General features: G+C 42.2%; 1 protein-coding gene across 1 annotated transcript in view; it reads left to right on the plus strand.

The window, feature by feature from the left end:
• HIBADH (3-hydroxyisobutyrate dehydrogenase) overlaps positions 1-19,145 on the plus strand; it is a 71,198-nt gene extending 52,053 nt beyond the window's left edge. The window contains exons 6-8 of the mRNA XM_033165205.1: positions 211-287; positions 16,675-16,831; positions 18,414-19,145. Coding sequence (XP_033021096.1) covers positions 211-287; positions 16,675-16,831; positions 18,414-18,572 — 393 coding nt within the window. The 3' untranslated portion in view covers positions 18,573-19,145. The remainder of the gene's footprint in view (positions 1-210; positions 288-16,674; positions 16,832-18,413) is intronic.
• The last annotated feature ends 2,569 nt before the right edge of the window (positions 19,146-21,714 follow it).

Here is a 21,714-nt window from a genome sequence, read left to right on the forward strand (position 1 = left end):
TAAATGTCTGAGGCATACCAAATCAAATTACTTTGCAAGTGTGCCAACAATTGTTTTGCAGCTTTTGATAGATATCATTGCCCCTGAAAACGTGTTGCTGTCTGTTCTAGGGACTGGCTGTGGAACAAATGCATTCATAATAGAATTTGAGTTCCTGTTGGATAGTTATCTGGATAACAGAAATTCATGGGGTGTTGAATTTCTTTTCAGGCTGCAAAAATCTGCAACAACATGCTATTAGCCATTAGTATGATTGGAACTGCTGAGGCCATGAATCTTGGAATCAGGTATGTTAGAATTTTATGGTATCCTTTTTATATCGGTTTGTGTTTATGTGTTTTTCTGACTGACTCTTCTATGGGGGAAGAATGATGTTTCAGAAATGTAGATTAACAGCTGTTTGCAGCATAAGTGTAGTATTTCATTATTGCAGTGCTCGCCCCCCCCCCCCGGAAAAAAACCCAACCCCAACAACCTTGTTTGTTAATCTAGGCTAGGATTACAGGAGGAAGGAACACTATTTATAAAGACCATAAAATGAAATTACATTTTGATATTGTTATATATAGGAGCTCTTTTTCTTATTTTCGGATGAAACAGATAAAGAATAGCAGGTGCAACTACTTGCAAAAGACAAAGGGTTTTAAAATTATTATTCATGGAATTGTGTGATCTAGAAGTTTGCAGTTGTGTGAACTCCCCCGTTTGCAGCTCTGACATTTAGCTGCCACATTTTGAAACATGCTTTGTGGCATCCTGTCCTGTATCTACTAACTGCTGAACATGCACTTACTAAGCTGGCAAGCCCCAGACGTGGGAATTCCTGTCTTAACTTTCTTTCTACTTGATCCTTGACTCTGAAAACCACAATAGATATTAAATAATAGTTGCATCCCTGCGATTGTAAGCAGCAGCAAACCAAGGTTCGTCCCCAACTTAGCATTAGCGTTGCTTTGGTTGCTTTTGATTACAGTGGTACCTCGGTTCTCGAACGTCTCCATTGACGAATGTTTCGGAACTTGAACGCTGCAAACCCGGAAGTAAAGGCTTCCGTTTTCGAACGTGCCTTGGATGTCGAACGGCTTCCGCTGCATTTTTCTCACTTTTCTCAATTGAATTTGCAGGCTGCCCTTTGCGCCAGTGTGGTGTAGTGTGGTGTAGAGCCAGTGTGGTGTAGTGGTTAAGAGCGGTAGACTCATAATCTGGGGAACCGCGTTCACATCTCCGCTCCTCCACATGCAGCTGCTGGGTGACCCTGGGCTAGTCATACTTCTCTGAAGTCTCCCAGCCCCACTCACCTCACAGAGTGTTTGTTGTGGGGGAGGAAGGGAAAGGAGATTGTTAGCCGCTTTGAGACTCCTTTGGGTAGTGATAAAGCAGGATATCAAATCCAAACTCCTCCTCGGTTTTCAAACGTTTCAGGACTTGAACGGTTTTATGTTCGAAAAATGAGGTACCACTGTATTTATAAAAACTGCCTACGGTACACTGGCTGCTGTACATTAGTCAGAGGACTAATGGTCACTGTGAAGTTGCATCCTCGTGACAAGAGCAAAACGAACCTGGACCCATCCATTTGCCTGAGAAGGAGAAACTGTAGGGAAGTCAGTCTAAAGGCTGCTGAGTTGGGAGAGGGAGGGTTGCTTTATGCTACTACGGTCTGTCACAAGCCATTTTGAGGATCATTGGATTGACAGGTGGGTTATAAATTTTCTAAATATTCTTCCATATTCCGACACAGTAGCAAATAGCCACAATGCTTCCCTGTCTCAAATCTGCACCCACTTCTGTTTGATGTGAAACAATGGAAAAATCGGTGGTGGTGCTGTTGATTCCTTGTTATTTTTTTTAAAATATTTTGACAAGTGTAGATCACAGTCCATTCTGGTGGCTCCTATCTATAGAGAAGTACAGATAAGAATCTCAGTCAGTAAGAATCTTGCCTTGAGATATAGGAGTCTGTTTCTCCTTGCAGAAAATCTATCTCACCACAGCATGATTGATCATGTAAAAAGTCCAGAGACAGAGGTTGTTTACATTCTAGCCATTTTCTCTAGAATTAATGCCATTCATTCACTAGTTGGAGAGTCAATCTGGATGAAGTTATTGCCATACCATTGCAATCTAGTCTTTTCCCCTTCTGTCTTCCTCTATTTTAAAAAAACCTGCTTTGACTGGACAGACTGTCCAGTATGGACTGGTTAAGTACCATTGAACATTTCTCTGACAATAATTAATAATTATATTTTATTATTATATTAATATATAATATAATATTAATAATGTCTTTAATAATATCCTGATAGTTGCTGGCCACAGCGATCTTTCCCATAATTAATTGTTTTCTACCTATTACCTGAACAATACCATTGTTTGGGATAGTAAAAAACAAAATTAAGAAAATTATCACAAAGGTCATGCTACAAATAAGAAACATAACATTTCTAAATAACTAAATAACATGACATTTGTGGTCTCAGCTATCTGGAAATAACATATATTAAGATATTGGCCATGGGCAAAAAGCATTAAGGGATTGTTATTTGCTGGTTGTAAGGCAGCTGGCCACATGACCCGGAAGCTGTCTGCGGACAAACGCCGGCTCCCTTGGCCTATAAAGCGAGATGAGCGCCGCAACCCCAGAGTCGGACACGACTGGACCTGATGGTCAGGGGTCCCTTTACCTTTACCTATGGAGATTATAGTGTCATCTTAAGTCTCATGTGGAAACAATGCATTTTGTTTTCCTTTTTTAAAAAAATCTGCATCTAATTGATTGCAGAAGTGCCTCGGTTTTGTTAAAGGGCTGTACTGTGGCAGAAGATCAGTGTGTTGGTAAATCAGTGTGGAAGTTTTAGAAAAGTAGGGACATCACTGGCACCATGAACTATGGGATGTGTAGACCTACAGCAACATACATGAGCATTAATGTAAGCTGTGAGATGACGAAAGGCTTTGAGAACAAATAACTGACCCTCCATGTTCCTATGCCTTAATGCAAAGGTAGGCAACTGGGTGTCATTCTTGACTCCATCATCCTTGGCCACCATGCTGGCAAGGGTTGGTGGGAGTTGTCGTCACACAAGATCTGGAGAACACTATGTTAGCTATTCCTGCATCAGTGTATGGAATGCCCTGTCGGTTGAATTCCCCACTCCAAGAATGAGCTTCCTCCCTCTTCTGTGAAGCATATTCTAAGTGGCTAGGCTAGAAACAGACCGATGGGACATTCTGTTGACTTTTCTCATTGTCTTAGTTTATCTTGGCTCATTTAAAATGTGACGTCCTGAAATATATGCTACAAAACACTTTAATAAAAAAACCTCACACACCATGAAAAGGAGACTAGCAATTAGGCTACACGTAAGATATTGCTAATTCAGCACTCAGGAAATATAATTGCTCGCTTCGCTTACTTTAGCTGAATCAAAAGTGTGGAGAACACTGCTGCCACTGAAACAATGTCCAAGCTCTGCTGTTACATAGTCTTCAGCCTGAGCCCTGCATGGAGCTGTCCAGGGTGCCACTGAAGCCTCACCTGGAACATCCTGGGTCCATTGCTCAAAACAGAACAATGGTTTTCCATCCTCCACCACCGCACAATTTTGTCAGTCAGCATTCGGTGTGTACTGAGCATGCTTATTTTTCATTGCATTTTTTTATGGGAGAGAGGTTTCAGAGGGGAGAGTTGGGAGATGTTGGGTAAGTACAGTGGTGCCCAGTTCAAGCTACACCAAGATGTTTCATTTCTCCTTCGATTTCTGTAGAATGCTCTCACTTCCATTACTTCTTGAGAGCCAGTATGGTGTAGTGGTTAAGAGTGGTAGACTCGTAATCTGGTGAACCAGGTTTGCATCTCCGCTCCTCCACATGCAGCTGCTGGGTGACCTTGGGCTGGTCACACTTCTCTGAAGTCTCTCAGCCTCACTCACCTCACAGAGTGTTTGTTGTGGGGGAGGAAGGGAAAGGAGAATGTTAGCCGCTTTGAGACTCCTTCAGGTAGTGATAAAGCGGGATATCAAATCCAAACTCTTCTTCTCAATGTGGACCAGGGAAAGGCTTATACAGACAGTGGAATGGTTCTCTCTACCCTTTTTATATCTATTTCCTCCCTCCATCCTCTGTTGCCAAGTTCCTCTCACTCCTTTTTTGTTTCTCTTGCTAACTGTTCAACTTTCCATGGGCATGGGGCGATGTGGATCACACATCTAAACCACGGATCGTCTAAACCACTGATCCAGCCAGATGGGCGGGGTATAAATATTATTATTATTATTATTATTATTATTATTATTATCCTCCTCTTGGGCTTGCCAGCCAGAAGGTTGGCGGTTGAAATCCCTGTGACAGGGTGAGCTCCTGTTGCTCTGTCCCAGCTTCTGTCAACCTAGCAGTTCGAAAACACACCAGTGCAAGTAGAAAAATTAGGTGCCACTGTGGCGGGAAGATAAACAGTATTTCCGTGCATTCTGGCTTCTGTCATGGTGTTCTGTTGTGCCAGAAGTCGTTTATTTATGTTGGCCACATGACCCGGAAACCTGTCTGTGGACAAACGCTGGCTCCCTTGGCCTGAAACAAGATGAGTGCCGCACTCCATGGTTGCCTTTGACTGGACTTAACTGTCTAGGGGTCCTTTCCTTTTCCCTTTTCCATGGACACTAAGCATGTTAAGCACTCCTTTGCCTGTTTGCAGTGGAGAGTTATCTCACCTTTTCCCTAGGTTTTCCCCTTAGGATTTGCAAACTCTGAACTGTATAGCTGTTGCTATTTGGGATACAAAAACAAGGACACTCAAAAAATTGAATTGGAACAGGGATAAGGGGTGGTTTAAATCAATTTATACTTATGTTCAATGTCTATCCTGCAGTTTTGTTTTGTTCTTTTAAAAAAATTTTTTATTGTGTTTAACTCTTTTTCTAGCCATGTATTCCAGAGCTTATAGTTTGCATACGGGTAAACATAACTCCCTCCTGTAGTGAGCCATTAGCTACTCCTTGGACCATTTCTAACCAATCCTCTTACACTCGATTTTGCCGCCAATTCAGTTCTCAAACCTTCATTGGCATATATACAAGATTCCAGTAAGGTTCAGTACTATCAAATCACTCGGCAAAATCTGCATCTAACACTTAAGTTAACGTTGTATAGCATTCACGAATCCTCAACGCGTGTTGCATAAAGCTGGCTACTACAGTCGTACCTTAGTTGACGAACGCCTTAGCAGTTGAATGTTTGGGCTCCCAAACGCCGCAAACCCGGAAGTGAGTGTTCCGGTTTGCAAACATTCTTTTGGAAGCCGAACGTCTGACACGGCTTCCATGGCTTCCGATTGGCTGCAGGAAGCTCCTGCAGCCAATCGGAAGCCACATCTTAGTTTTCGAACCGTTTCAGGAGTCAAACAGACTTCCGGAACAGATTAAGTCCTGAGTAAAGATGAGGAAGGCTATCTTACATTTCAGCTGCTACCACCAGTTCACTAAGGAAGGTGGGTAGGCATTGGGGTGGATAGTACAGCGCAAGATCTCTGTTCTGCCTCTGCCACCCATCACTTAAGTACAAACCCTTGCATCCAGCTCCCACATGGAATGACGTTTATTTATTAAACTGAGAGAGATTATTGTTATTAAGAGATTGATTCCCTGTCAACATATTTATGATTTTCTGCTCTACATGTCGTATGTAGTGATGTGGTTCCTTATGAACAGTATACATTTAATTTAACTTTGCAGTCTTTGACTGTTTTGTTCCTATATATTGTGAGGGTTTCAGTAATTTTGACCACATTGTTTTATATTTGTGTTTTCAGTTGCTCTCTAGGAGCTATGTACCCTGTAAATACTTGTGGGCCCTGATCCTAAATAATAAATTCCTGTTTTGATATTGGCGAAGATAATAAGAAACACATGAGTGTGTGCAAAGCTGTATGTATATATATATATAAGTAAATGTATATTAACACATGCACACACATGTACCCAAAAGGCAGGATAATGGATTCACATTTCCTCTTAATTACCATATCAAGATGCAGTTGTTTTATTGAATTGCCCTTGTCTCAGATGTTAGACTATCTTGACCTATTAAGTTGTCATGTTGTAATTGAGATAAAAGAGGAATTTGCTTTGCATCAGTGCTAATTGGTTTATCAATATCCTCTACCATTTACATTTTAAAATTGAGCATCTGTAAGATAGGGAAGCGTATCTTTAACAAGCCATAATAAAACCCATAAGGTGGTATAGTGCTGTTGTAATTGAGGATTGTAAAGCTGTATCATAGTCAGTTTTAAGTCATGGTTTGCTTAATGAAAAATCAATCACCTATGACTTCATTGTATTTAGTTCAAGTAGAAACTCACACTTTCTGTTATAAAAAATATTCAGTAGCCGGCAGTATCTGGCACCATAATGCTATGCAACCCTAATTGGTTTTTGCAGCCACTGTAGCATGCAAGTATCTCTGGGTTTTCATATTCCAGGTTAAGGTTTGTGGTGCGAATTTGGATTCTGTTTAGGTTCTGACTGCTTTGATTGATGCCAAGTTTAAGGGATTCTATGAGTCTTAGCCCACATCATTAGCAATACAGCATTGTCTGCAGTCTAATTTATTTGCCTTTCCTGAGCTTCCCCCTATTGCCAGATTGAATAAAGGGAAAGCATTTCTGTCTTAAAGAAAATGAAGTGGTGGAAAGAGACTTCTGAGGCAACAACATTCCCAGTCATGGTGAGTGTGACACTCTCGCCTATGTGTCTTTCTCCTACCCCCAGAAGGGAGAACTAGACTAGTCCACAAGCTATGTTTTCAAGTCTATAACACAGGATAAATGGCCAGGCTGCTTCTTACCTTTCCCTGCTAACTCCCTCCCTCCCTACTATGTATATACAAATCTGAAAGGATCTGAGCAGAGAAATATTGCTGGTATTTGTTACTTCCTACGTGTAGAGAAGGAGGTCATGCATATAAATCAGCCTGGGACGACTCTGGGGTTGCGATGCTCATCTCGCTTTACAGGCCGAGGGAGCCGGCGTTTGTCCACAGTATTTCCGGGTCATGTGGCCAGCATAACTAAGCCACTTCTGGCACAATGGAACACTGAGACCAGAGCAGTGCACGGAAACGCCGTTTACCTTCCCACCAGAGAGGTACCTATTTATCTACTTGCACTTTGGGGTATGCTTTCGAACTGCTAGGTTGGCAGGAGCTGGGACCGAGCAACGGGAGCTCACCCCGTTACGGGGATTCGAACCGCCGACCTTCTTATCGGCAAGCCCAAAAAGGCTCAGTGGTTTAGACCACAGCGCCACCAATAGTCAGGGGTCCCTATACCTTTACATATATGTGTGTGTTTGTGTAAAGGTATAGGGACCCCTGACCATTAGGTCCAGTCGTGTCCGACTCTGGGGTTGTGGCGCTCATCTTGTGTTACTGGCCGAGGGAGCCAGCGTACAGCTTCTGGGTCATGTGGCCAGCATGACAAAGTCGCTTCTGGCAAACCAGAGCAGCGCACGGAAACACCATTAACCTTCCTGCCAGTTGTTGTTGTTCAGTCGTTCAGTCGTGTCCGACTCTTCGTGACCCCATGGACCAGAGCACGCCAGGCACGCCTATCCTTCACTGCCTCTCGCAGTTTGGCCAAACTCATGTTAGTAGCTTCGAGAACACTGTCCAACCATCTCATCCTCTGTCGTCCCCTTCTCCTTGTGCCCCCCATCTTTCCCAACATCAGGGTCTTTTCTAGGGAGTCTTCTCTTCTCATGAGGTGGCCAAAGTACTGGAGCCTCAACTTCAGGATCTGTCCTTCTAGTGAGCATTCAGGGCTGATTTCTTTGAGAATGGAAAGGTTTGATCTTCTTGCAGTCCATGGGACTCTCAAGAGTCTCCTCCAGCACCATAATTCATAAGCATCAATTCTTCGGCGATCAGCCTTCTTTATGGCCTTCCTGCCAGAGCGGTACCTATTTATCTACTTGCACTTTGACATGCTTTTGAACTGCTAGGTGGGCAGGCGCTGGGACCGAGCAACAGCAGCTCATCCCATCATGGGGATTTGAACTGCTGACCTTCTGATCAGCAAGCCCTAGGCTCTGTGGTTTAACCCACAGCGCCACCCGTGTCCCATATATATATATATATATATATATATATATATATATATATATATATATATATATACTCACAATTAGTGAATTGATACAACTGCTAATAGAACAGATCTGTGTGAGCAAAGTCTTACAGAAAGCATTGAGATTTGGTTTAAGTTTCATTTTATGCTGATATAAATGACTTTGACTTCTGGAAATGTAGGAAGATGTTTTATTGTGAGTCATACCATTGCTCTATCTAGGTCAGTTTTATCTGCTCAAGTGTGGCGAGCCCTTGTGGCAAACCCTCTGACGGGGGGGATGTCAGCGGTACTTAGGACCAAACCAAAAGCGGGTGGGGACTTCCTATGTGCACCATGCATGCATACACACAGTACTGTGATCTGACAAAAGAGGAGAACCATCTCTATATCCATGGGTTGCAGTTTTGAAAATAGCTCTTTCTAAGCATGTAGCACAGGAACACAACAATCAGCCCAAGAAGACTCTTCCTTCTTGGGCAAGTCATAACAGAAGCTGGGAGATGCATGGGGGCTGAGCAGAGGCTGTTGAGCTGCTACAAAAGGCCATCACGTGGGTCAAATCTGGTCTACCGGCTGCCAGTTCCCTGCCTCTCATCTGCACTGACTAGCAAGTGCTTTCCAGGATTGCAGACAGGAATATTTCTGAGCCTTATCTAAAGATGTCAGGATTGAACTGGGGTGGGGGTTTTTTTGTATGCAGGGCATGTTTTCTACCACTGAACATGGCTCTTTCCATTTTGCAAGAAGGCACACGAGTTTTCTTTCTCCAGAAAACGTTTGACCCAAATCTGAAACAAGTGTCCTTCATTCAGTTTTCTTTTCTGTTCTAAAACATTTTACAAATGTGGGTGCAGCTGGATCTCATGGTTGGCCAGTCTGCATGTGAAAACCATTTCCTAGCCAGCAGTGGTCAAGTTATTCTCATCATAAATACTCACTGGATTTTGGGCGTTGTCCTTTGGAACTATTAGCAGCTCTAATTAGTAACTAGTCCAAGATGGTGCATGTTTCCTTCTAACCTTGGCTGCTAAACCATGGAGTCGTTTCATCATCTGCTGTGCCCATTTGCATGTATGTTCAGAAACCGTGGTCCAGTGCTTTGCAGCAAAGCTACACAATGAAGCGCAACTGTTCGTTGGGAACACTTGGCAATCCACCCTGCTCTTTAGATGTTCTCATGCCTGTTATTGAAAGTTGATATTGCTGGGGGGGGGGGGTTATTAAAAAAAAATCCTGTAAAGTGTTATGAACTTTGAGTGCTGGTTTCTTGCCTAAGGAACAATAAATGCAAAAATTAGGCTAGTTGCAAAGGATACTGAAATACAGCTCTGCACACCCACTGAAGGATCACTAATGTGTGCATGAGATCAGAAAATGCACAGAACTTTGAACAACACAGTCTTTATTTAGGAAAACATGTCTGCAAAAGAATTAACATATATTGTGTGAAGTGACGCTAGCTTGTGAAGGATTGGCTTCCACCCATGGTATCAGGTATTAGTACATCCATTCTCCCATTACGAAATGCATGAGTGTGTGCCTGTGTATATGAAACAGTGACATGGGCTGGAGAACTTAAGCATCTGTCCTGCATTAATTTTTCTTCTCCTTTTACGACTCCATTGCACTCTTTGCTGTTTCTACTACTGATGGGTCAGGATAGTATGTTATACTGAAACATTATTTTCTCTTTTACTATAAACCTGGCTGCATTTTGAAAGTGTTTTCAGATTCTCAGTTGTTTTTTTAAAAAGGAAACTGTACTGGATGACAGAGAACTCGGCCATCCTCGAAACAGCACGGGAAAAATATGCACACTGAATCTTCAGCTCTGATTGAATTTTCTTCTAACTTTTGAAAATTGCCATAGTCTTAAATTTGCAGCAGTGTCCCCCTACTAGCCAAATCAGAGCAGCATAGTTCTGTGCATGTGAATAGCTGCGAGTAAGCACTTACCAACATTCTTCAAGTAGCTTAGAACCACTAAAAATGAATGTTGTCTGCTATCAATTTCTTTTCGGCTGACAAGTGTGTTTTTCGAAGTGACAGAATTGTTCTCTAATAAAATACACACCGTGTTTACAATTTATAGAGCTTTTGCTAGGTTGGAAAAGAAAATTGTTTCAGCAAGTAGAAATCCCTCTGTAGTAAATTCTCCTCTGAAGAATACATTATCATGATGGGACTGCATTGTTATTCTTTTATGTCACTAGAACGCTTAATTAAATCACAAGGCTAGTTTTGTAGGATTCTTCATTCCAAACACCGGAGAAGCAGATTATTCAAGCCGAAGACGGACTTGTGAATTGTTTACACATGTATTTGTGCAGATCGTGATTTCCTTAGCTAACAAACTTACTTTCCGTGGCTTCTGCTTTTAAGAGCAAAGAAGAGAGGATGACAAGGGATATGCACTTTGGACAACATAAAGTACATAGGAATAATATATTGTGGGAAGGACCCAACAAGCACAGAGGGTACAGGTAGGAAGTGCCTCCATGTGCCTATGAGGGTGGGGTGTATGGAGTGAAGCTGCTGCTGCCATCAGACGAGGGGAGGTTATTTAGGAGAGGGAAGGCATTGCTGGGGCTGGAAGCAGGAGTGGGAATGTCTCTAGCATAAAATGGTGGCACTGCTTGTGTGCTTTGAATCTCAGCGTTTACCTGGGAGTTATCCACATTGAATTCCGTTGGAATGACTGAATTCGATTTTACAGAATGATGTGTAAAACCTGCCTTAATACCTCTGTGCAATGCAACTTTTTAGATATTTCTGTCTACTTAGGTAGTAATGTCAATTTTTTTCTTTATATAGCACATCCAAGTATAACGGAAACTTGGCATTAGTGGTTATAACTCAGCCAAGATTAATCAATTTGGGTTTCTCAAATTGGTTGCTTATAGTCTGAAGAATATTTCTGAAAGCTTGGTTTTAGAACATTATCATCCCACTGAAAGATTGGCAGCAAATTAAACTACGCTAGTAATGTTGGTGTGGTTTAGATGATTGCCTCATTATTTGTGCAACTATTTATTCCTGACAGCACCCCTAAATCTGAGAGAGCTCAACACTATATTTCAATATTTCAGCTACTTTGGTCCTAGTTAAGTACCATGAAGTAGAATATGTTGGGGGTTTTTTTATTCCAGGCCAAAATGTTTTAACTATGGTAATGAGTTGTATAACCCCTAGTTTTATCTTGGGTGTGGGATTCCAGAGGAAATGAAACTTCAAATAATAAGTTAGGTTAAACTGAAAGAGAATGAATGGGCCAAAGTTAACCTGTGAGGTTCATGGCTGAGCAGGCATTTAAACCTCAGTATCCCCTGTCCTAGTCCCAAACTCCAACCCCAGGGTGGCCAGTGTGGAGTCCAAATGTGATTGGACTCCCAACTCTCATCAGTACCAACCCGCATGGCCCTATGAATGGTTGGAATTGTAGCCCAAATTCATCTAGAGAGCATCATATTGGCTACCCCTACTCCAAACCCTGACCCATATTGGCTGTAGAGTATCAGTTAAATCCTTCAGAAGTTATAATGTAGTGGTTAGAGTGCCTGGGCTGGGTTCAAATCCCTACTCATCCATGAAGTTCACTGGATGACCTTGGGCCGGTCATAATTTCTTAGCCTAACATATCCTCCATAGGGTTGTGAGGGTGGAACTAGGAGGAGGGAAACCTATGTCATGTTGAGCTCTGCATGAAAAGTAACACTGCAATTTTTTACAGATTTTTGAAATGTTAAAAGTGCTTATCCAGCAACCTCCATCTTCTTTGTTCCTTTTGATGTGCCTCAAGAGGAGGTGAGATGAAGTGGTGAGAGAAGCTAGGAAAGGGTTCTCAAATGAAAGGTCTCTTCCAACCATAAACCATTCTTTTCACTCCACCTCTATTCTACTAAGAAATCCATGCCTTGTAAGTCCATAGTCTGTATACATTGTTGGATCAAGCAGTTCTTTAAAATGCACATGAAGAAGTTGCCACTCTCACTGCTCTTGGCTGGAATGAGATAACAAAAACTAACCTAGGAATGTGGCTGCTATGTAAACTTGCTTCTGACTATAGACCCAGTGGCGTAGTGGCAGGTGCCGGTACCAGTGCCCAGGCTACATGTGTGTGCCAGGCAGGGGCACCAGCCCAGCCCTCACCACCAAAGCAACCCCACCCCCTCCAGAGCAAAACTAGGCCGTGCTGAGCTGCCTGCCCATCCATGCAGGGGGGGGGGGAGCCTGGCCAGCCGACAAGGCCCTTGGCGGTGGTGAGGAGCACTGGGCTGGGCTGGCGTTGCCTGGGTGGAGTGCCTGGTTTGTGCCCCCTCAAAAATTGTGCGCCCGGCCACACCATGCCCCCAGCACCTCCCACACTATTGTTAGTATTTCGTGCCTCCGTTGCTGCAGATGATTTTTTTGTAAATGCCTGTCTGAGAAGAGCGTGAGAAACGGAAAACAGTCTTATTTCTTCTGCTGTAATGTACTTTCACGTTTACTTGTCCTGTTTGTTCTCTCGGAGCTGGAGAGAACAGACGCCATTATGCTTTTGTCTGTACATAGTGTGTATATAAATAGTAGATTAGCTCTACGATGTCTCATGCTTCTTGCTGTGTTAAGCTAGAAGATTAGTGTGCATAATACCAGCTGGTTTATGTCGCTGAGCACACTGGAGATGAGGGGAGAATGCCTTCTACAGAGCTGTGCATACTGGAGGGCACTTGGAGTTCCAGGGGCTTGCAGGCTCCCCCCCCCCCCCCGGGCATTTTCCAACAGCTATGTCCCTGAATAGACCAAGCGTAAACCAGAAGTCGGTTACCATTGAGGTTGCAATTACGTAATAAAACCTACTAGATTTAGTTAGTCAGATAACTAAAGTTTCAAACTTGCCTTTAACAAACAAAACTAGACATGTTATGCACCTCAGTAGACCTGAACTCCCTGCTAGCTTTTGAAGACTTTTAAGTATTTGCGTGTGGATTATCTGCTGCAATTATTGACGGGATGCTGCACAAACAATGTGGTACCTTTTCTCTCTCTCTCTCCTCACCCCCTGCCCAAAATGTGGAACACCTTTGCAATTGTAAATGCATGTGTGCATGCACATCCTCTCGCCATGTCCGGTGGCAAGTTATTATGGGGACTGACAGACTGTCATCGTTTTGATAGCTTGAGCAGTATATCTCTTGAACAGCAATAGAGCTCTTATGCAGAAAGTATCATATGTTCCAAGCCAATTTACAGGGAAACAGCAATAACATTTTATCATGGTTGAGAGCCCAGTAGCTGCTTCCTATTAAACTTGCCCTTTCAGATACCTGTCTTGGATTAATTTGTTGATTTCAAATGGAAACTCAGTCTTCTCCACTGAAGCATGACTTTCTAGGATAGACTCTTACTGAATGACAATTACTGTATATTCTACCCGCTTTCAGACCATTACAAGCTTTGGGCGCAGTGGAAGACAGAGGACTTCTTCAGTAACTGATTTTAATACGTGTCTAATTTTAGCTGTCAGTTATCTACGCACCAGTAGACGATTCCTCGGAAAGATGAAATGCAAAACACCTCTAACTTGCTCCTTTTAATGATATACTTGCTGCAAGGGATAAAAAGGGAAGGATCAGGGAAAGGAGTCGCTTGAAAAGCACCACATGGTGTGTGAGAACACATCATTTTGAGCATTGGGCTTTGTGGGGTTTTTTTGTTTAAGTTTTCTTTTAAAATTCAGTGGTGTGAATGCATTGGAGTTTTTTTAGAACGGGTAGCCAATGTGGTACCTCCATATGTTGTGGAGTAGAACTTCCATCATCCTTGTCATTGGCTATGCCAGCTGAGGGACTTGTTGAGGGCACCAGGATGTCCAGGATTGCCTTCCTTCGAATGATGCCGAAGGATACATTCTAGCAGTGGATGTCATGGACTGGCTGGATAGAGAGGAGTAGTGGGAGGCACCAGCTGGGGAACCCCCAAGAGAAAAAGGCTCAGAGCCAGGGGATTGGTGGTGGGATGATGATGAGCGGTCAGAGGTATGAAGAGGGTGGAGCAAAGACAGACAAGGCGGAGAAGTCTCTGGTTGCTTGGGATGGACCTGGGAGAGGAAGAGACGTAGAGAATGGTGGGAAGGCAGGGACCCCCAATCTTCGCAACTGCGTCATTGGGGCAAAAACTACTGGGAAGAGTTGCTCTGCTCGCTAGGACTGAGCTGTTTTGTTTCTTGGAATAAGGAGTTAACTTCACAGACACCTTGTGAGTTATTGACGACCTACTCCTGCCTTGACAGTGGAGCTGCACCAGTTTGATTCCACATGGAAAACTACTTTTCTCTTTCCTCATCTCCCCCACCCCGGTTTGCACTGCAGAATACACCTCCTTGGGTGGTTGGTAAATTTCAAATATGCAATATGCCCATTTTTTATATAACAGAGGGAAGTTCTGTTCTGGAAGTGGTATAATGTCAAAATATCTAAATCCTGAATTTGGTAACAAGAGTTTTGAGTGAATTAAACCCTTGTGGTACTTAATAATTTTCAATGCAGACTTAACTAACATTTCAGTATATGGTCCACTGACTTGTGTACAACCATGGCGGTGTGAGTTACCTTAGTGAGTTGCTGGGAGTGTACCTATGTGGGGAGTGCTTCGAAAATTAAACATATGCACCAAATGTTGTCAAATGAGCCTCCTGTATTAAAATGGGAAAGATGGACGAGGTACCCTTCACATGATTTAGGATCAGTCTTTAAACTGGAGGTTAGTTTAGCAGCGCCAGGGGTGGTTTTAAGAGTAGCGCAACCAATGTGGTCACACCGGGTGCCGCCCTGCCATGTACGCCAAAACAGTACTGTAGAACAGAGCACAAGAGGCGGGTGGGGAGGAATTTTAGAGTCGCACAGGTCACCACTGAAATTTCAGAGTCCACCACTGCAGGGGCTGAAGGTAAGGACATCTTGCCTGTGCTGAAAAAGGTTTGCTGGCTAACAGTCTTGTTTCCAAGCACGATTCAGAATGCTGTCACTTAACTTTTAAAGCTGTACATGGTTTCAAGATATGAGAAGGGATTCTGCTCCCTGTGCACTGAAGTCATCTTCAGAAACCCTTCTCTTGTTTTTTTTTACTGCCGCGTCAGACATTCGGGTTCCGAAAAACGTTCGAAAACCGGAACGTTCGAAAACGGAGCCGTTCGAGAACCGAGGTTTGACTGTCATATGAGGGTGACTGTTAATCAGGAGCACTGTGATAAATGATTTAAAATATATAAATAATGAATTTCTAGAAGGAATCTGGAAAATTGCAAAAGAGCCTGTAGATTTATAATGCAAAGAAATGCATTATGTGTTGTGTGGATGAATGGGGATTGAATTGCTTTACTACTTGAGTTTTAGTGTTTCTTAAATGGCGTATGACAGTCAAGAATAGCTGATTGCTTTCACTGTTTGTTGTACCACGGAAAACAATTCTGGTTTTTTGCCTAGTATGGTTTTCAAACAAGAGTCCTTGATAAATGCTGTCAACAAAAGCAGCAATTCCTGAGAGGTTTTAATTTTCAGGGGGATCGATGTTATAAAAAGTTCCGTTCCTCTTTCTCCTATTTTTCCTCATGTAACTTCTAGTTTTAAAACTACAAAGTGTGGATGTTTTGCTTTCGTAGAACCATTACCTTTCTTTCTCTTGTTAACCAAATCTCTGTAAGTCTCTCCTTTTTACATACCTAGCATTTATGTGAAACTAACTTTTAACGGCTTTTGTTTTTGATTATACCTGCTAGTATAACTGCAATAAAATCACACTTTGCAGCTTGACGGCAACAACCACAGGAACATACCAGATTCTTAAAAAAAAAACACAACCAACCAACCAACCAGCATGCAGTATTAAAATATTTTTTCACTGTGTTGTAAAGACTACCCTCCACTGCATAGTGGTTTGTTCTTTCAACTCAGTGATGGCGATAGAACAAATGATGTTTCTGCTTGGACAAGCTTTGTTTTATCAGGATCAGTAACCTTCTCAGCAATTGACCCAGAACTATAATGCATGTCTCTGAATAGATAGAGAGCATATGTCACAGTGTTGTGTAGACTTGCCTCTTGAGCAAGAGAGTGTAATAAAGATTTAATAAAAAAGAAAGATAATATAATGTCCTTTAAGGAGAAGATCTTAGTCTTTTTACTGATACTAGTGTCTAGCAGCCATGCTTCTAGCTTGGCAGTTGGTGGTTCTGCTTTGGATAGTTCACCTCATTTCCAAGGACATCACTCGAGTTTTAAGGATATAATATTATCTTTTTATATAGAAGAGCTATAGGGAGCCTCTGGCTCTGAAGGGCTTTATTTATTTCTACTTTCACCTCACAATTTGCATGTAAAAAGCATATGGACGATTGATGACCTTTAATTTAAGGAAGGGTCTCCCCTCTCTTCATATCAGTGCTCCAGATCATTTTTCAAGTCTTCGAATAAAGGTAGAGAAATGACAACACGGGCCTCGCATATAAAAATAAGTCACCCATAACGTGTGCATTTTGACACGAACACTTCTCTTCTTTTGACCTTTGACAGGTTAGGGCTTGACCCAAAGCTGCTGGCCAAAATCCTAAATATGAGCTCAGGCCGTTGTTGGTCAAGCGACACTTACAACCCAGTGCCAGGAGTAATGGACGGCGTCCCTTCTGCTAACAATTATCAAGGTGGCTTTGGAACAACCCTCATGGCCAAGGTACGTATATGCATATATAGGGGGGTGGGACATAATAAAAGTGCTCATATAGAAAAGTTACTTGTCCTTCTTGCTGCACAGAATAAATGTTTTCTTTCAGTACCTTCTCCTGCTCGTGACTTTCAGCAGCACATCGTATTACCGTGTACAGATTTTTCCTGCATTTCACAGAAAAATACAAAATCAGTTCAAAGCATTGTCCATCTAAATCATGGGTAGGCAAACTAAGGCCCCGGGGGCCGGATCCGGCCCAGTCGCCTTCTAAATCCGCCCCGCGGATTGTCAGGGAATCAGTGTGTTTTTACATGAGTAGAATGTGCCATTTTATTAAAAATGCATCTCTGGATTATTTGTGGGGCATAGGAATTGGTTCATATTTTTTTCAAAATATAGTTGTATATAGGTCTGACGGACAGTGGACCGGCTCCCTGCAGAAAAAAATTGCTGACCCCTGATCTAAATCCTAAGGGCTTGGGAAACGTCACATGGAAAAACACATTAAACCAACCAATTAAGATGTAATGCATAAAAATGTGTGTTATAAAACATAGGCTGGTTCTTGGATGGATGGATGGATGGATGAGGGAAAATAAGCTGAGCTGGACTCTGGAGGCACTGTGGGTGAGTGGTTCCCATGTCCAAGGAACGGATCCATCACCCACCTTGCATGGGGTTACAGCCCGCCTGAAGAGACTTAGTCTAGGGGGAGCTTCTGAATCCAGCTTTGTCACCAGAGGCCTAGCTGGCCCTGTGGCTAGAAGTGCCTTTTACCAGTCACAACCGGTAACCATACTGCACCAGCTGATGCAAAGGGAAGGCGATCCTGCTTGCTCCAGACAGTAGCGTAGCATAGGGAGGCCACAGGGGCGGTTGCCCTAGGCGCAAAATTGTTAGGGGACACAAAATTATTTCTTTATATTTTATTGATTTTCCATGATTTTTCCATGATTTTTACAAATTATCACCAGACTAGTACAAATTAATACAAATTTAAAAGCTGACTACTCCCCCCCCCAGTTGTTTGTTCTTTCTTCCTCCCTCCATCGTTGTTCCAAGTACAATAGGTTTTCCAAGTTTCATTTGGGGGGGGTGTGCAAAATTTCAACACCCAACATTGCCTCAGTACGGTTGCATGCTTCTGTCACTGGGCTCTGTCGTAAACAGCTTCTCCATGTGAACCAGGAAGTGACCTTTCCAGACAATGGAACTGCTCTTCCTTTTCTTATATCTGTGGTTGCGATCACCTGGGTGACACGGATGCCACTAGTCAGTTGAATGCGAATGCTTATTCTGTCCGTTTTTCTCCCACCTCTGTGCTGGCAACCCATGCTATGCCACTGGCTCCATATGTGCGAGAGAGCCTCCTGCAGGGAGTTTTCATGTGCACCCAAACCCAGCGCTAAGCAGGATTCCCCCCTACCACACTCCTTCCCGGAAGAATGTTTGGTTTCTGAACACAGCTGATGGTTCTGACAAGCCAGATTCTGTGTATAAGCTGTATAATAAAAGCAACAATCGATTCTAATTCTTGTTTTACTTTATTTCTTTGCTCCATTTCCCATAATTCTGTTTTGTTTTTCAGGATCTTGGCTTGGCCCAGGTTTCCGCTACCAACACCAAGACGCCAGTCCTTCTGGGCTCTCTAGCCCATCAGGTCTATAGGGTCATGTGTGCCAAGGGCTACTCCCAGAAAGACTTCTCGTCTGTGTTCCAGTTCCTACGTGAAGAGGAGACCTTGTGAAATCTCTTTTGACAGAGGACACTGTTAACAACCAAACTGTCTTTGGAGCCTTCTTGCCGATTACTCATCAAATACATGGGTTTAATCGAAGGTCATGAATCATGATCTCACCCACCTCTAATCTGCTGGGCTACAGCAGATGCCAGGATTTATTTTGAAATATTATAAAGAGAAAGGGTTTGGTGCGTGTTTTAGCTTTACAGTATATAACTGACTTAATTAAAGACCTGTAATCAGGTTTAAATAAAATTCAGTATGCTTATATACAAAACGACTTTAGCACGGTTCTAAACTGTGCAAATGTAACTGTGATTTAAGGGACAGATTCTGAGCTTCCTAAGTAACAAAACCATTTCATCTTTAAAAAAAAAAAAAAAATTCCCATGAAGAATTTTCCTGATATTTTTTACATCTCGCTTTGGCCTAATTATAAATGCTGGTGGAAAGTTATATTAAAAGAGGTTTGCAAGTTTATTGAAAGGCTGCTGCTTACACGGTTTTAAATGGTAGACATAGTTAAAATAACACTGTGTGTGATTAATCTTTGCTAATCTGATTATATATATATATATATATATATATATATATATATATATATATATATATATATATATATATAATGCCCTTTTCACATATTTTTGAAAGGTTCATGTCTACTACTAACCTCACTGTTACACATTTGCTTTAGGTATATCCTGATTTATTATAAATCTAAAGAAATAAACCCCATGCCTTCAAAGGCAAATAAAAACCAAGATGGTGAATGATCACTAAATATGGCTTTTTGTGTGTGATTGCATTTGTTTTTCTGCCATAATTATTGGACTCTGGGTGTACAAATATATGTATTTTTATAAAAATCTGTGTGAAGTTCTATAGACGAGTATATTCTTTAAAGTTTCCCTCATTTTTCACTGCAGTCCATGTGTAGTAACATTGAGGACTACAGTCCAGTAGTCTTTCTACATAATAAACATAGCTCATGAGTATACTTTTTATTTTGCACACGAAGGAACCCTCTGAACCTATTCATGAGGAGAAGTAAAATGTTAATCAGAGCTGGCAATTACCACAGCTTTTGGCCAGGGGTGGATAGGAGAAAAATTATCCATGCATAAGACCTAACAATCATTGTGTAATTTTGCTGTGCTCTTTAAGTATACACATATCTGCTTAATGGTGGGGACCAAGTAGAGATTTACCATTGGTTTCAGTAAGCTATGGGCCATTGTGTGTGTAGGAATCCCTAATACATGTTTATCCTGGATGATGCAGCACCATTACATTGGACAGTTGTATGGAAGTATAGTGCAAGTAAAAAGGTAAAGGTAAAGGTACCCTTGACCATTAAGTCCAGTTGCGGACGACTCTGAGGTTGCGGCGCTCATCTCTATAGGCCAAGGGAGCCGGCGTTTGTCCGCAGACAGCATGACTAAGCAGCTTCTGGAGAACCAGAGCAGCGATCGGAAACGCTGTTTACCTTCCCGCCGTAGTGGTACCTATTTCTCTACTTGCACTTGACGTGCTTTTGAACTGCTAAGTTGGCAGGAGCTGGGAACGAACAACTGGCGCTGACCCCGGCGCGGGGATTCAAACCGCCGACCTTCTGATCAGCAAGCCCTAGGCTCTGTAGTTTAGACCACAGTGCCACCCGCGTCCCTATAGTGCAAGTATATTCCCATTAGTTGTTCTGAATAAGGTCAATATTTGCTTGTTTCCATCAACGCAGTGCAATCCAATACATGTCTGCTCAGAAAGAGGTTTTATTGAGTTCATCGGGGCTTTCTCCCAGCCTTTACATCTCAAGCCCAAACATGTGATGTGGAGGAAAGTCCCACAGAAAGGAAATTTTGGATACGGGTGTTGAAATTTTGCTGTTTAAACAAATGAAGTGTTTGGGGTGGCAGCCTTCCAACTGCTGCACCTACCAGGACATTGCAGGACACATTTCCTGGGTCTCATATTAATGGCAGGAGAGCTTTGTGGAATGATAACTGTAGCACAAACGTTTGCTATTACGGAGTACTCCTTCACACTTTTTTTTTTTTTACCTCTTATTTTCTTCTCCAGCAGCTCCCACTGTTGAACTCTCCTTTTATATATATATATAAAAGCAGTTTGTGGATATATGGCATGGGAGCAGCTTAAATAGAAACAGGGGAAATGCAGTATGTTTCCCTAACCTACAAACTGTTCTGTTGCACAACAGCTGATTAACACTCAGAAAAAAATTAGAAGGGTGAGTATGTTTCTGGATCATGGACCATGATGTAGACTACAGGGGGAAGTCCTGAAGAAACTTGGTTGAGTTGATGGCACAGACACATAAATGGTTATCTGCTAATGGAAGTCAGGTTGGAAAACGGGTTAAGAAACCGACATGTTCAAATCACGAGTCCTGCATAAAATAGACTGTTGGTATTTTTTATTTTATTTTTAAACCTACTTACTGGCTTTTGTACTTTTAGAGAGTGTTTATTCTTTTAATATTCTCTCCACCTTTTAAGTAAAACTTGAATTGTGATGTTGGTACTTCAATAGCCGTCACTCAGTAAAATCTGGGTATTTGTCTGACAGGGCTGACAAATCCTAATGAAGGCACACTTTCCTTTTTAAATTAAAGATAAACACAGATTCAAATATTCCTGTGTGCTTTACGTACTGATTTGTGAAAATAGTTTGTTAAAAGATATGAGTCATTGATGGGGGGGGGGGTTGGCCTCTACAATTTCTTGAGCCAATGGTATTTAATTTAATACCACAGGCTAAAATCTGCATATTTTTGCAAACAAATTTTGAATGGAACCCCTTTGTAGATAGAGATAAAGAGAAGACTGGGGCTGCTGTTCCTCATTCTTCTTAACCGTGACCTAGAGTCTTCCTTCTCCTTAGGGGTCGGAGGTAATTAGTTATGTCTGCTTGTTAAATGTTGAGGTTTGCTGAGCCAAGTTCCCAGGAAGACAAGACTGTTAGTGTGGTAACTATATAGTCTATTAGTCACCAGGCTTTACCCTTGAGTTGGAAATAAATGAGTATACATGATCTTTCATTTTATGTGGCAGATCCCATAGCATTTGCAAAATTTATCTGATCGCACAACAGATAAAGGTCGGCTCACCAACTGCTGAATCACAGCAGCTTA

The sequence above is a fragment of the Lacerta agilis genome, chromosome 12 (genome assembly GCF_009819535.1).
Source record: "Lacerta agilis isolate rLacAgi1 chromosome 12, rLacAgi1.pri, whole genome shotgun sequence".
Taxonomy (NCBI): Eukaryota; Metazoa; Chordata; class Lepidosauria; order Squamata; family Lacertidae; genus Lacerta; species Lacerta agilis.